The 14,207-nt window shown below is 42.9% G+C and overlaps 1 protein-coding gene across 1 annotated transcript in view; it reads left to right on the forward strand.

The window, feature by feature from the left end:
- LOC120033295 (low-density lipoprotein receptor-related protein 1B-like) overlaps nt 1–14,207 on the forward strand; it is a 167,461-nt gene that overhangs the window by 119,006 nt on the left and 34,248 nt on the right. The window contains exons 70-74 of the mRNA XM_038979571.1: nt 3,603–3,848; nt 4,172–4,312; nt 6,635–6,772; nt 7,198–7,317; nt 7,601–7,842. Coding sequence (XP_038835499.1) covers nt 3,603–3,848; nt 4,172–4,312; nt 6,635–6,772; nt 7,198–7,317; nt 7,601–7,842 — 887 coding nt within the window. The remainder of the gene's footprint in view (nt 1–3,602; nt 3,849–4,171; nt 4,313–6,634; nt 6,773–7,197; nt 7,318–7,600; nt 7,843–14,207) is intronic.

Here is a 14,207-nt window from a genome sequence, read left to right on the forward strand (position 1 = left end):
GTCTCTCTTCAGTCAGAGTGCTCTCTATAATTGTGAGGAAATGTTGATGGACATAGTTGTGGAAAAAATACCCAATTGTCATACAGTACTTGAGTAAAAGTAAAGATACCGTAATAGAAAATGACTCAAGTAAAAGTGAAAATCACCCAGTAAAATGTTAATTGAGTAAAAGTCTAAGTGTATTTAGTTTTACATATACTTAAGTATCAAAATAAATGTAATTGCTAAAATATACATAAGTATCAAAAGTAAAAGTATAAATCATTTCAGATACTTTATATTATAAGCAAACCAGACAGCACTCATTTCTCTCTTTTTTTAAATGTACGGATAGCCAGGGGCACACTCCAACACTCAGACATCATTTACCAGCAAAGCACTTGTGTTTAGTGAATCTGCCAGTTCAGAGGCAATAGGGATGACCAGGGATGTTTTTAAATTTTTTCTAGATAAGTGCATCTATTTTCTATTTTCCTGTTCTGATAATCATTCAACATTAGTACTTTTGGGTGTCAGAAAATGTAAAAAGTAAAAACTAATGTAAAAAGTACATTATTTTCTTTAAGAATGTAGTGGAGTAAAAAGTACATGATGTCTAAAATATAAAAAGTAAAGTACAGATACCCCCAAAAACGAATTATTTTAAGTACTAATTAAGTACTTTACACCACTGGATGGGAGAGGCAAGTAGAAAGTGGGTTGCAGTATTAAATCAATATAAAGAGAAACAGCTGTTCCCTCATCTTCTCAGAAAAGCATTCAAGTTCAACCTATTGCGGCTTCAAGTCACATAACTCTGACTCGAGTCTGACTCGAGTCACAAATTTCATGACTTGAGACTCGACTTGATAGAAAAGAAAAGAACTCGAGACTTGACTTCGACTTGGAGCCTCAAGACTCGACTTTGACTAGAGACTGATGACTAAATTACCTGGCCAGGTGTGTCAGTCATTTTGAGGCACAGAGTCTCAGTGAATTAATTTCCACGCAGTCAGACACAGTAGTCGCAGCATTGCACTTGCAAAATGCACGTGTAACAGATTGGCTAGTGAAACACACACACTGCCCACTGATTGGACCAGCAAACGGTCAATCAACACAGGTTGGGTGAGCTAGTGAACAGATTGCTAATTTGCTGTACAGCTATAGGATCGGGAGCAGAGCAATGTCAAATTGTAGGGAGAGGATTGCCATAAATAAATATGCAACTCAAAAACATTTCGATAATAAAGAATATTAACTGTTTATTTTGCAAGAGCACCATCGATGGGGCATCAAGCAACAATTACTAGAATAGGACGACTGGTCTTTTGGTATGTCAAAATTGTTTGAAATTGATAATGTACTCATAAAGCTTGCATTTGGAATTTGTTGTTAAAATGAATTATTACATAATCAACATGTGTTGTAGACAAAATAATAAAATGAGCTGCCTGGTAGCATCAATAAATAGACAAAGATTTGTAGTTGAACAAGTCATTGTGTATATACCGTAGATATAGATATATACACACACACACGTATATACACACACACATGTATACACACACACACACACACACACACACACACACACACACACAGTTCCAGTCAAAAGTTTGGACACACCTACTCATTCAAGGTTTTTCTTAATTTTTTGCTATTTTCTACATTGTAGAATAATAGTGAAGAAATCAACACTATGAAATAACACACATGGAATCATGTAGTTACAAAAAAGTGTTAGAGATTCTTCAAAGTAAGCCCCCCTTTGCCTTGATGACAGCTCTGCACACTCTTGGCATTCTCTCAACCATCTTCATGAGGCAGTCACCTGGAATGCATTTCAATTAACAGGTGTGCCTTGTTAAAAGTTAATTTGTGGAAGCGCTATGATGAAACTGGCTGTCATGGACCTCCACAGGAAAGGAAGACCCAGAGTTACCTCTGCTGCGGAGGATAAGTACATTAGTGTCACGGTTGTTGTAAGAACGGGACCAAAGCGCAGCGGATGTTGAGTTCCACATATTTATTGAAAAGTGAAACTAAAGCAAAAAACAAATAAATCAAATAAACTAACAATTAAACATGACTACGTGGTGCACAAACACAAAACAATATCCCACAAAACACAGGTGGGAAAAATAGCTACTTAAATATGATCCCCAATTAGAGACAACGATTACCAGCTGCCTCTAATTGGGAATCATACAAAACACCAACATAGAAAATATAAACTAGAACACAACATAGAAATTATAAACTAGAATACCCCGTAGTCACACCCTGACCTACTACACCATAGAGAAACAAGGGCTCTCTATGGTCAGGGAGTGACAATTAGAGTGAACTGCACCGCAGATTGCAGCCCAAATAAATGCTTCACAGAGTTCAAGTAACAGACACATCTCAACATCAGCTGTTCAGAGGAGACTGTGTGAATCAAGCCTTCATGGTCGAGTTGCTGCAAAGAAACCACTACTAAAGGACACCAATAAGAAGAAGAGACTTGCTTGGGCCAAGAAACACGAGCAATGGACCTTAGACCGGTGGAAATCCATCCTTTGGTCTGATGAGTCCAAATTTGAGATTTTTGGTTCCAACCACCGTGTCTTTGCGAGACGCAGAGTAGAATGATCTCCACATGTGTGGTTCTCACTATGATGCATGTAGGAGGAGGTGTGAGTGTGCTTTGCTGTTGTGATTTATTTAGAATTCAAGGCATACTTAACCAGCATGGCTACCACAGCATTCTGCAGCAATACGCCATCCCATCTGGTTTGCGCTTAGTGGGACTATCATTTGTTTTTCAACAGGACAATGACCCAAAACACACCTCCAGGCTATGTAAGCGCTATTTGACCTATAATGAGAGTGATGGAGTGCTGCATCAGATGACCTGGCCTCCAAAATCACCTGACCTCAACCCAATTGAGATGGTTTGGGATGAGTTGGACCGCAGAGTGAAGGAAAAGCGGCCAACAAGTGCTCAGCATATGTGGGAACTCCTTCAAGACTGTTGGAAAAGCATTCCAGGTGAAGCTGGTTGAGAGAGTGCCAAGAATGTGCAAAGTGGTGATCAAGGCAAGGGTGGCTTTTTTGAAGAATCTCAAATCTAAAATATATTTTGATTTGTTTAACACTTTTTTTGGTCACTACATGATTCCATGTGTCTTATTTCATAGTTTTGATGTCTTCACTATTATTCTACCATGTAAAAAATAAAGACAAATCCTGGAATGAGTAGGTGTGTCCAAACTTTTGACTGGTACTGTATATGTATTTTTTTTAATTGACAGTTCTATTTGGGGCTCGACTTGAGACTTGGACCTTGTGACTTGCTTGTGACTCAAATAATAGTGACTTGGTCCCTCCTCTGACCTATTGAGTATTACTCTCCCAAGTAATACTCAATAGGTCAATCTTATTTTTGTTAAAAAAAAAACATATTTAGGGGACAAATCATATGTTGGTGAAAAAAAATATTTTTGGTGAAAAATCATATTTCGGTGAAAAATCATATTTATTCCAAAAATCCTATTTTTGGTGAAAAACTATTTTGGTGAAAAATCATATTTAGGTGAAAAAACATTTTGTTTCCTACTGTGTTGTTTCTCTTGCAGCAGCCCACTCTTGCCGTGCAGATGAGTTTATCTGTACCAACACACTGTGTAAGCTTTACATCTGGGTGTGTGATGGAGAGGATGACTGCGGAGATAACTCTGATGAAGACTCTGCCATGTGTGCTAAACTGCCGTGTCCACCGAGCAGACCCTACCGCTGTAGGAACGACAGGGTGTGTCTGCGCTCGGAGCAGGTGTGCAACGGAATCGACGACTGTGGGGACAACTCCGATGAAGACGATTGTGGTGAGTCCAATCATGTCTGCTAACTTTTGAACTTAAATCATTCAGATGATCACAAATAACCCAGAATCACAAAGCTCCTCTGTTTTGTCTCCATGTTTTATTTCACCTTTATTTTAGCAGGAAGTCCCATTAAGACCAATATCTATTTTACAGGGGAGTCCTGTACACACACACACACACATGTCCATCATTGTTAGTGTAAAAAATTTAAGCTGGAGATAGCAATAGCCTAGCTATGGTGTTGAAACATGCCTGTTCTGTCTTTGGCCCCATGGCTGTTACCTTCTCCTTCTCCCCCTGGCTTGTCCTGTATCCTGGATCAGAAGACGTGATGCAGACCCCAAGGCCCTGTGGTAAGGTGGAGTTCACCTGCAGTAACCATCGCTGCGTCGCGCAGGAGCTGCAGTGTGACCTGTTCGATGACTGTGGAGACGGGGGCTCGGATGAACTCGACTGTAAAGGTGGTACGTGGCTTCCAAAGTCTCTCGCTCTTCGATGTTGACCTTTGTCTCTCTTTCAAAATATCTCTCCCTCGATATCGATCTCAATCTCTGTCTTTGTCTCTCTCTCGCGCTCTATCGCGCTCGCTCTCTCTCTCTATCGCGCTCGCTCTCTCTCTCACGCTCTCTCACGCTCGCTCTCTCTTTCTCGCATGCTCTCGCGCTCTCTCACGCTCGCTCACGCTCGCTCTCTCTCGCTCTCACTCTCTCTCTCTCTCGTGCTCTCTCTCTTTCGCGCTCTCTCTCTTTCGCGCTCTCTCTCTTTCAGGCTCTCATGCTCGCTCCCTCTCTCACTCTCTCGCACTCTCTCTCACTCTCTCGCACTCTCTCTCACTCTCTCATGCTCGCTCTCTCTATCCCTCGCTCTCTCTCCCTCGCTCTCGCTCACTCTCTCGCTCTATCGCACTCGCTCTCTCACGCTCTCTCACGCTCGCTCTCTCTCTCGCACGTTCTCTCTCTCTAGCTCTCGCTCTCTCTCGCACGCTCTCTTTTTTGCATGCTTTCGCTCTCTCTCTCTCGTGCTCTCTCTTGCGTTCTCTCACGCTCTCACGCTCTCTCCCTCTCTCGCACGCTCGCTCTCTCTCGCTCTCTCTCCCACTCTCTCTCTCTCTCTCTCGTGCTCTCTCGCTCTCTCGCACTCTCTCTCACTCTCTCATGCTCGCTCTCTCCTGCTCGCTCTCTCGCACTCTCTCTCTCTATCCCTCGCTCTCTCTCCCTCGCTCTCGCTCACTCTCTCGCTCTCTCACGCTCACTCTCTCGCTCTATCGCGCTCGCTCTCTCTCTCGCACGTTCTCTCGCTCTCGCTCTCTTTCTCGCATGCTCTCGCTCTCTCTCTCTCTCTCGTGCTCTCTTGCGTTCTCTCACACTCTCTCTCTCTCTCACTCTCTCTCTCACTTTCTCTCTCTCACTTTCTCTCTCTCTCTTGCTCTCTCATGCTCGCTCTCTCCTGCTCGCTCTCTCGCGCTCTCTCGCGCTCTCTCTCTCTCTCTCTCGTGCTCTCTCGCTCTCTCGCACTCTCTCTCACTCTCTCATGCTCGCTCTCTCCTGCTCGCTCTCTCGCACTCTCTCTCTCTATCCCTCGCTCTCTCTCCCTCGCTCTCGCTCACTCTCTCGCTCTCTCACGCTCACTCTCTCGCTCTATCGCGCTCGCTCTCTCTCTCGCACGTTCTCTCGCTCTCGCTCTCTTTCTCGCATGCTCTCGCTCTCTCTCTCTCTCTCGTGCTCTCTTGCGTTCTCTCACACTCTCTCTCTCTCTCACTCTCTCTCTCACTTTCTCTCTCTCACTTTCTCTCTCTCTCTTGCTCTCTCATGCTCGCTCTCTCCTGCTCGCTCTCTCGCGCTCTCTCGCGCTCTCTCTCTCTCACTCTCTCGCTCTCTCGCACTCACTCTCTCGCACTCACTCTCGCTCTCTCGCACTCACTCTCTCACACTTACTCTCTTGCTCTCTCGCACGCTCACTCTCTCGTGCTTCCTCGCTCTCTCTCGCTCACTCTCTCGCACTCTCTCCCTCGCTCTCTCTCGCTCTCTCCCTCGCTTTCTGTATCTGTCTCTGTCTCTCCCCCTCTCTGTCTATATTTGTCTCTCCCCCTCTCTGTCTATATTTGTCTCTTCCCCTCTCTGTATATATCTGTCTCTCTCTATGTCTATCTGTCTTTCTCTATCTGTCTATCTGTCTCTCTCTATCTGTCTCTATCATTTCAGTTCAGGTTCAGTTAGTTTCAGTACTCCCAAGAAAGATTGTATAAGGAAGGAAGGCAGGATAAGTCCCACATAATCTTCCAAATAAATGCTCTCTCCTGGATCGAACATTCGGAACTAAAAGCATAACTAAAATGCATAAAATCCTGCATTTTGGGCACTGTCAGCTCTAACAACATCTGTGCACTCAGGGCATGTTTATTCCCAGCACGTAGAATACTCCATTTACAAAAGCTGAATGAGAGAGAAAAGTGGTGTACTGACTGTGCTAATGGATGTTTTTATTATTCAAATCACCATGTTACAATTTCAGTTTATTAATCAAAGCACACTCTTAGAGAGAAATATATGAAAGGGTTCCTCGGCTGTCCCCATAGGAGAACCCTTTGAAGAACCCTTATTGGTTCCAGGTAGAACCCTTTTGGGTTCCATGTAGAAACCAAAAACGGTTTTACCTGGAACCAATAAAGGTTCTTCTATGGGGACAGCCGAAGAACCCTTTTGGAACCCTTTTTTCTAAGAGTGCACAAACAGCATGCAACTTACACCATATATGATGGGTTATTGTGATGTCCGTGTTTTCTACAGTGGTTTCCAAGGCAGGGGTATGTGGAGAGAGAGTGGGTCTATGTGGAGATGACGCGTTCTGCAATAACACAGGAACAGATTCACTCTGTCAGTGCAAGGCTGGCTTTCAGAGGAGCCAGACGACGAGGCAATGTGAAGGTACAGCTACGGCGTCGCCTTTTATCTTCTCTGTCGCAGGGTTTTTATTTTGCATTCATTTGCGGCTAAGAGTTTGAAATGTGAAGTTGCCATTCTAATAGAGAGCAGACAGCAAGAAGGCCCCACTTTACAGTGTATGCACCATCGCGTCAAGTCTGTCGTTATCACGGCAGAAAAGCTCCGATAGCTCCTGACCACTGGACAATGGCAATGTGTAGCGTAGCTACTCTGCCTGTTCGTTCTATTTGATAAATGTGTTGGGCAAGTTTTGAGATATGAACTGTCAAAGATAGAATTGGTACTACTCCTAAGAGGTAATCTCTGTATATTCAAGGACAGAGCTCAGACAGAATTGTGACGGAACCTCTTTTAATCATGTATGGCTGTATGGGAATTACAACCTTCGTTCTTTATCTATTTCTCAGAGATCAATGAATGCCTTCAGTTTGGCATGTGCTCTCACTACTGCACCAATACCAAAGGATCCTTCAAATGCACATGTGACCGTAACTTTAAAGAAATCGACGGTGAATGTATAACCAAAGGTAAGAGCTTACCGTGACTATTTTGATTACATGTACAGTACGTAATCAAACGCATGACAATTTGATATTCACACATCACATCAAAATTCCACTTAATTAGGCTTGATCAATTATGCATCACAATTATTCTGATCGCTACTATCTGTTTCGATTATAATATGCTAATTGTGTAGAACCTACATTGAATATGCTTATTGTGTTGTAATCTGGAATGTACACTCTTTTTCATTTATATTATTTCCTTTGTGTTTTTTTCTTCTACCTTAATGAACTCAACGGGCAGGACCAGAGGATCAGGTGCTCTACGTTGCTAATGACACTGAAATCCGAAGTTTTGTCTATCCATTTAAGCAGAGCCACGGACAGAAACTGCATGCTCGCATTGAGGACAATGCTAAAATCATTGGGATGGACGCTCTCTTTCACCGACACAAGTTTGTCTGGGCCACACAGTTTAACCCTGGTGGAATGTTTTACAAAGACATCGTAGACAGAAGTCTTACCAAGTCAAATAGCGGAATCATAGTAAGTAAAGGGTTTGACTGGGCTAGAGGTGGAGGGTTATTACTTATTATAAACTGGGTGGTTCAAGTCCTGAATGCTGATTGGCTGAAAGCTGAGGTATATTATACCGTATACACTCTAAACATGCTCCCAACAATTCAAATAGCGGAATCATAGTAAGTAAATGGTTTGAGTGGGCTAGAGGTGGTGGGTTATTACTTAATGTAATCATTGTTATTACTGTATCTGAATGTTGTGTATTTTCTGTTAAATCACACTCTAAATATGCTCCCAACAATTTGGCTGTAACCGTTAAATTGTTGGGAGCATAATTTAGTGTGCGGCTTTCTTTATTATTTATACAGTTTACCCTCAGTCAGCACCTCTATAAAGAAATTTGGGGTTTGCATTAACATATGAATCTGTTGCATATTAACAGTGTTGGGATTAGTTACTTGAACAGGTAATATATTACTTTGTATGAAAAGTAATGCGTCACATTACTCATAATAGTACTTTGTGATACTTTCGTGAAAAAAAATCCCCAAATCTCGCAGTTTGTTTGACAGTCGGAGGGAGCAAGGCGAGCTGTTCACCTTCTATCAAAGATAGGCTACTTACTAACTCAGGTTTGATCACTCATTTCTCATTTCATCTATGGCGATGCTTCACTTTTTTGTTGTGAACAATAATTGTTTTGTTTTTCTTGCATGTCCTAGACAATTACAGTTTCAAGATACAATACATACTAATATGTCCAGGAGGAAAACAAACAAACAAGATGTAAAAAAACTAAAACATACAAATGAAAAAGAACAAAGCAGTTTAAAGACAAATATGTTTCTGTTTCCAAATTCAATCAGTCTATTCAAATGTTATTCTCAAAGGCTACCAAACCAGAGCCACATAGGAAAACAAACTGTTTAAAAAGACAGAGAAGGACAATGCTATCTCCCATCCGCAAGACCAAACATTGTTGTTAAATTAGCTCTTGCAAGTGAGACATAGCATGTGACCAATTGACCAGAGTTTCGGGCTTGGTCCCGCACAGTCTGGCAGTGGCTCTTTCCAGCTGTGCAATGTCCAAATACATAAGCAACCAAAATCTGCAAAGGGCAATACCCAGTTCAAACCAATTCCTTACACCATGCCCAGACGTGCGCAAATTGATTTTGTCCCCCCACACCAAACGCGATCACGACATGCAGGTTGAAATATCAAAACAAACTCTGAACCAATTCTATTAATTTGGGGACAGGTCGAAAAGCATTAAACAATTATGGCAATTTAGCTAGCTAGCTTGCAGTTGCTAGCTAATTTGTCCTATTTAGCTAGCTTGCTGTTGCTAGCTAATTTGTCCTATTTAGCTAACTTGCTGTTGCTAGCTAATTTGTCCTGGGATATAAATGTTGAGTTGTTATTTTACCTGAAATGCACAAGGTCCTCTACTCCAACAATTAATCCACAAATAAAACGGTCAACCGTTTCTAGTCATCTCTCCTCCTTCCAGGCTTTTTCTTCTTTGGACTTTATATGGCGATTGGCATCTAACTTTCATAGCATTACCATGATGACCGACCGACCTCAGTTCATATTTCAATCACTCACGTGGGTATAACCAATGAGGAGATGGCACGTGGGTATCTGCTTCTATAAACCAATGAGGAGACAGGAGAGGCAGGACTTGCACCGCGTTCAGCATCACAAATAGAACAGACTTCTATTTTAGCACTTGCTAACGCAGACGCTTCTTGGCGCGCACAAGCAGTATGCGTGCAATGATTGAATAACATGTATATGTTACATTTATGGTCAGCATGTTAGAATCGTTTTTTTTTTGTTGCCTGCTGTTATTGCAGCCATAACAATCCGCCTCTCTTGATAAGTTAGCAAAATGCTAGGGTTACAACCAAGCAAGAGGAGGGATGGGCCTTGCAGGTATGTTCCTGCCTTGAATAACATTTCAAATATGAACAACATGAACCCAAAGACCCAAAGTCTTCACTGGTACACAGCTCCAAAACCTTATGCATATAATTGCCCACCTCAGATTGGGTACATTTATTACATCACTTAGTTCAATAAAGAGTGGTAGCCTGGTTCATGGTCCTGTAGGTTTTCAACACTGTATGGAGTCTGAGATCAAATAAAATAAAAATCGGAAGAACCAGGGAGAGAATATTACTTTTTCTGATCTTGAAGGAAACCCTTGCAGGTTGAAGATATCCTTCAAAACATGATTACCTTGGAGGGAGGGAAGTTAAAGGGCATAGAGCCTGATAAAGAAAAGTGTTACTGCAAATAGGAGATATCGTGAAAATTACAAGTTGTGCCCAGATAATTATTAATTTGGTACCAAACAGTCAATGTATTTTTTGCAATAGATCCCATAAAAGATGAGGCAGTATTTTGCTTTATCGCAGAAGAAGGAAGGTCCTGAATTCTAATTGGGTGAGACTTGGCCTCCTCTATTTTCCGCAAAGGCACTTCAAGCCAAATACTCAGTGACAGCTGAAATGCCCAATAGTAGAGTTTAATGTTGGGTAGAGAGAGCCCTTCAACATTTTTGGGGCTTTGCAAAGTGGAGAGACTAATTCTAGGACGTTTCCTATTCGAAAAAGAAGTGTGTGGACACCCCTTCAAATTAGTGGATTCGGCTATTTCCATTACTGACAGATGTATAAAATCGAGCCCACAGCCATGCAATCTACATACACAAACATTGGCAGTAGAATAGCCTTACAGAAGAGCCAAGTGACTTTAAACGTGGTACCTTCATAGGATGCCACCTTTCCAACAAGTCAGTTAGTCAAATTTCTGCCCTGTTAGAGCTGTCCCAGTCAACTGTGCTGCTGTGCAAAAGTGCTGTTATTGTGAAACGGAAATGTCTAGGAGCAACAACGGCTCAGCCACAAACTGGTAGGCCACACAAGCTCACAGAATGGGACCGCCGAGTGCTGAAGTGCGTAGCGTGTAAAAATGGTCTGTCCTCGGTTGCAAAACTCACTACCGAGTTCCAACTGCCTCTGGAACCAACGTCAGCACAATAACTGTTTGTCAGGAGCTTCATGAAATGGGTTTGCATGGCCGAGCAGCTGCACACAAGCCTAAGATCACCATGCGCAATGCCAAGCGTCGGCTGGAGTGGTGTAAAGCTCGTCGCCATTGGACTCTGGAGCAGTGGAAATGCGTTCTCTGGAGTGATGAATCGCGCTTCACCATTTGGCAGTCTGACGGGCGAATCTGGGTTTGGTGGATGCCAGGAGAATGCTACCTGCCAGAATGCACAGTGCCATCTGTAAAGTTTGGCGGAGGAGGAATAATGGTCTGTGGCTGTTTTTCAAGTTTTGGCTAGGACCCTTAGTTCCAGTGAGGGGAAATCTTAACGCTACAGCATACAATGACTACCTAGACGATTCTGTGCTTCCAACTTTGCGGCAACAGTTTGGGGAAGGCCCTTTCCTGTTTCAGCATGACAATGCCCTCGTGCTCAAAGCGAGGTCCATACAGAAATGGTTTGTCGAGATCAGTGTGGAAGAACTTGACTGGCCTGCACAAAGCTCTTACCTCAACCCAATCGAAAACTTTTGGGATGAATTGGAATGCCGACTGCGAGCCAGGCCTAATTGTCCAACATCAGTGCCCAACCAAACTAATGCTCTTGTGGCTGAATGGAAGCAAATCCCCGCAGCTATGTTCCAACATCTAGTGGAAAGCCTTCCCAGAAAGAGTAACAACAAAAAAAGAACCTAAAGAGTAACACGAAGTGGAGACCATCTACTGTACTTAGATCTTTATTTTCTCCAATGTTGCACTGAAATTCTCATTAACCATCACTTTCAAATTGGATCGAATTGAAATGCCCAGTTATGTAAATCCCTTATTTTCTAAAGTGATAGGTAAAGAGGGTAATGTGACTTGTTTGGCTGTGGGGTTAGAGGCATTAGGATCATTTTATAGCCAGAGAAGGAGCCAAATTATTTTATAGAGGTCAAGTACGTGTGATATACAGTGCATTCGGAAAGAATTCAGACCCCTTGACTTTTTCCACATTGTTACGTATCAGCATTATTCTAAAATTGATTAAATTGTTTTTATTCCTCATCAATCTACACACAATACCCCATAATGACAAAGAAAAACCAGGTTTTTAGAAATTTTGCAAATGTATAAAAAAATGAAAACTGAAATATCACTTGAGTATTCAGGCCCTTTACTCAGTATTTGTTGAAGCACCTTTGGCAGCAATTACAGTCTTGAGTCTTCTTGGGTATGACGCTGCAAGCTTGGCACATCTGTATTTGGGAAGTTTCTCCCATTTTTCTCTGCTGATCCTCTCAAGCTCTGTTAGCTATTTTCATCTCTCTCCAGAGATGTTCGATCGGATTCAAGTCTGGGCTGTGGCTGGGCCACTCAAGGACATTCAGAGACTTGTCCCGAAGCCACTCCTGCATTTTCTTGGCCGTGTGCTATGGGTTGTTGTCCTGTTGAAAGGTGAACCTTTGCCCCAGTCTGAGGTCCTGAGCGCTCTGGAGTAGGTTTTCACCAAGGATCTCTCTGTACTTTGCCCCGTTCATCTTTGCCTCGATCCTGACTAGTCTCTCAGACCTTGACGCTGAAAAACATTCCCACAGCATCATGCTGCCATCACCATGCTTCACCGTAGGGATGGTGCCAGGCTTCCTTCAGACGTGACACTTGGCATTCAGGCCAGAGAATCTTGTTTCTCATGGTCTGGAAGTCTTAAGGTGCCTTTTGGCAAACTCCAAGCGGGCTGTCATGTCCCTTTCACTGAGGATTGGCTTCCATCTGGCCACTCTACCATAAAGGCCTGATTGGTGGAGTGCTGCAGAGATGGTTGTCCTTCTCCCATCTCAGCAAAGGAATTCTGGAGCTTTATCAGAGTGACCAACGGGTTCTTGGTCCCCTCCCTGACCAAGGTCCTTCTCCCCCGATTACTCAGTTTGGCCAGCTCTAAGAATAATCTTGGTGGTTCCAAACTTCTTCCATTTAAGAACGATGGAGGCCACTGTGTTCATGGGGACTTTCAATGCTGCAGAATTGTTTTTGGTACCCTTCCCCAGATATGTGCCTCGAAACAATCCTGTCTTGGAGCTCTACAGACAATTCCTTCGACCTCATGGCTTGGTTTTTGCTCTGACAAGCACTGTCAACTGTGGAACCTTATACAGTGGCTTGTGAAAGTATTCACCCCCTTGGCATTTTTCCTATTTTGTTGCCTTACAACCTGGAATTAACAATGATTTTGGGGGGGGTTGTATCATTTGATTTACACAACATGCCTACCACTTTGAAGATGCAAAATACTTTTTATTGTGAAACAAACAAGAAATAAGACAACAAAAAAACAGAACTTGAGAGTGCATAACTATTCATCCCCCCAAAGTCAATACTTTGTAGAGCCCCCTTTTGCAGCAATTACAGCTGCAAGTCTCTTGTTGTATGTCTCTATAAGCTTGGCACATCTAGCTACTGGGATTTTTGCCCATTCTTCGAGGCAAAACTGCTCTAGCTCCTTCAAGTTGGATGGGTTCCGCTAGTGTACAGCAATCTTTAAGTCATACCACAGATTCTCAATTGGATTGAGGTCTGGGCTTTGACTAGGCCATTCCAAGACATTTAAAAGTTTTCCCTTAAACCACTCGAGTGTTGCTTTAGCAGTACGCTTAGGGTCATTGTCCTGCTGGAAGGTGAACCTCCATCCCAGTCTCAAATCTCTGGAAGACTGAAACAGGTTTCCCTCAAGAATTTCCCTGTATTTAGCGAAATCCATCATTCCTTCAATTCTGACCAGTTTCCCAGTCCCTGCCGATGAAAACATCCCCAACATGATGCTGCCACCGTCATGCTTCACTGTGGGGATGGTGTTCTCGTGGTGATGGGAGGTGTTGGGTTTGCGCCAGACATAGCGTTTTCCTTGATGGCAAAAAAGCAAAATTTTCATCTCATCTGACCAGAGTACCTTCTTCCATATGTTTGGGGAGTCTCCCACATGCATTTTGGCAAATACCAAATGTGTTTGCTTATTTATTTTTTTAAGCAATGGCTTTCTTCTGGCCACCCTTCCATAAAGCCCAGCTCTGTGGAGTGTACGGCTTAAAGTGGTCCTATGGACAGATACTCCAATCTCCGCTGTGGAGCTTTGCAGCTCCTTCAGGGTTATCTATGGTCTCTTTGTTGACTCTCTGACTAATGTCCTCCTTGCCTGGTCTGTGAGTTTTGGTGGGCGGCCCTCTCTTGGCAGGTTTGTTGTGGTGCCATATTCTTTCCATTTTTTAATAAAGGATATAATGGTGCTCCATGGGAAGTTAATGAGATTTTTTTATACCCCAACCCTGATTTGTACTTCTCCACAACTTTGTCCC

The sequence above is a fragment of the Salvelinus namaycush genome, chromosome 40 (assembly GCF_016432855.1).
Source record: "Salvelinus namaycush isolate Seneca chromosome 40, SaNama_1.0, whole genome shotgun sequence".
Classification (NCBI taxonomy): domain Eukaryota; kingdom Metazoa; phylum Chordata; class Actinopteri; order Salmoniformes; family Salmonidae; genus Salvelinus; species Salvelinus namaycush.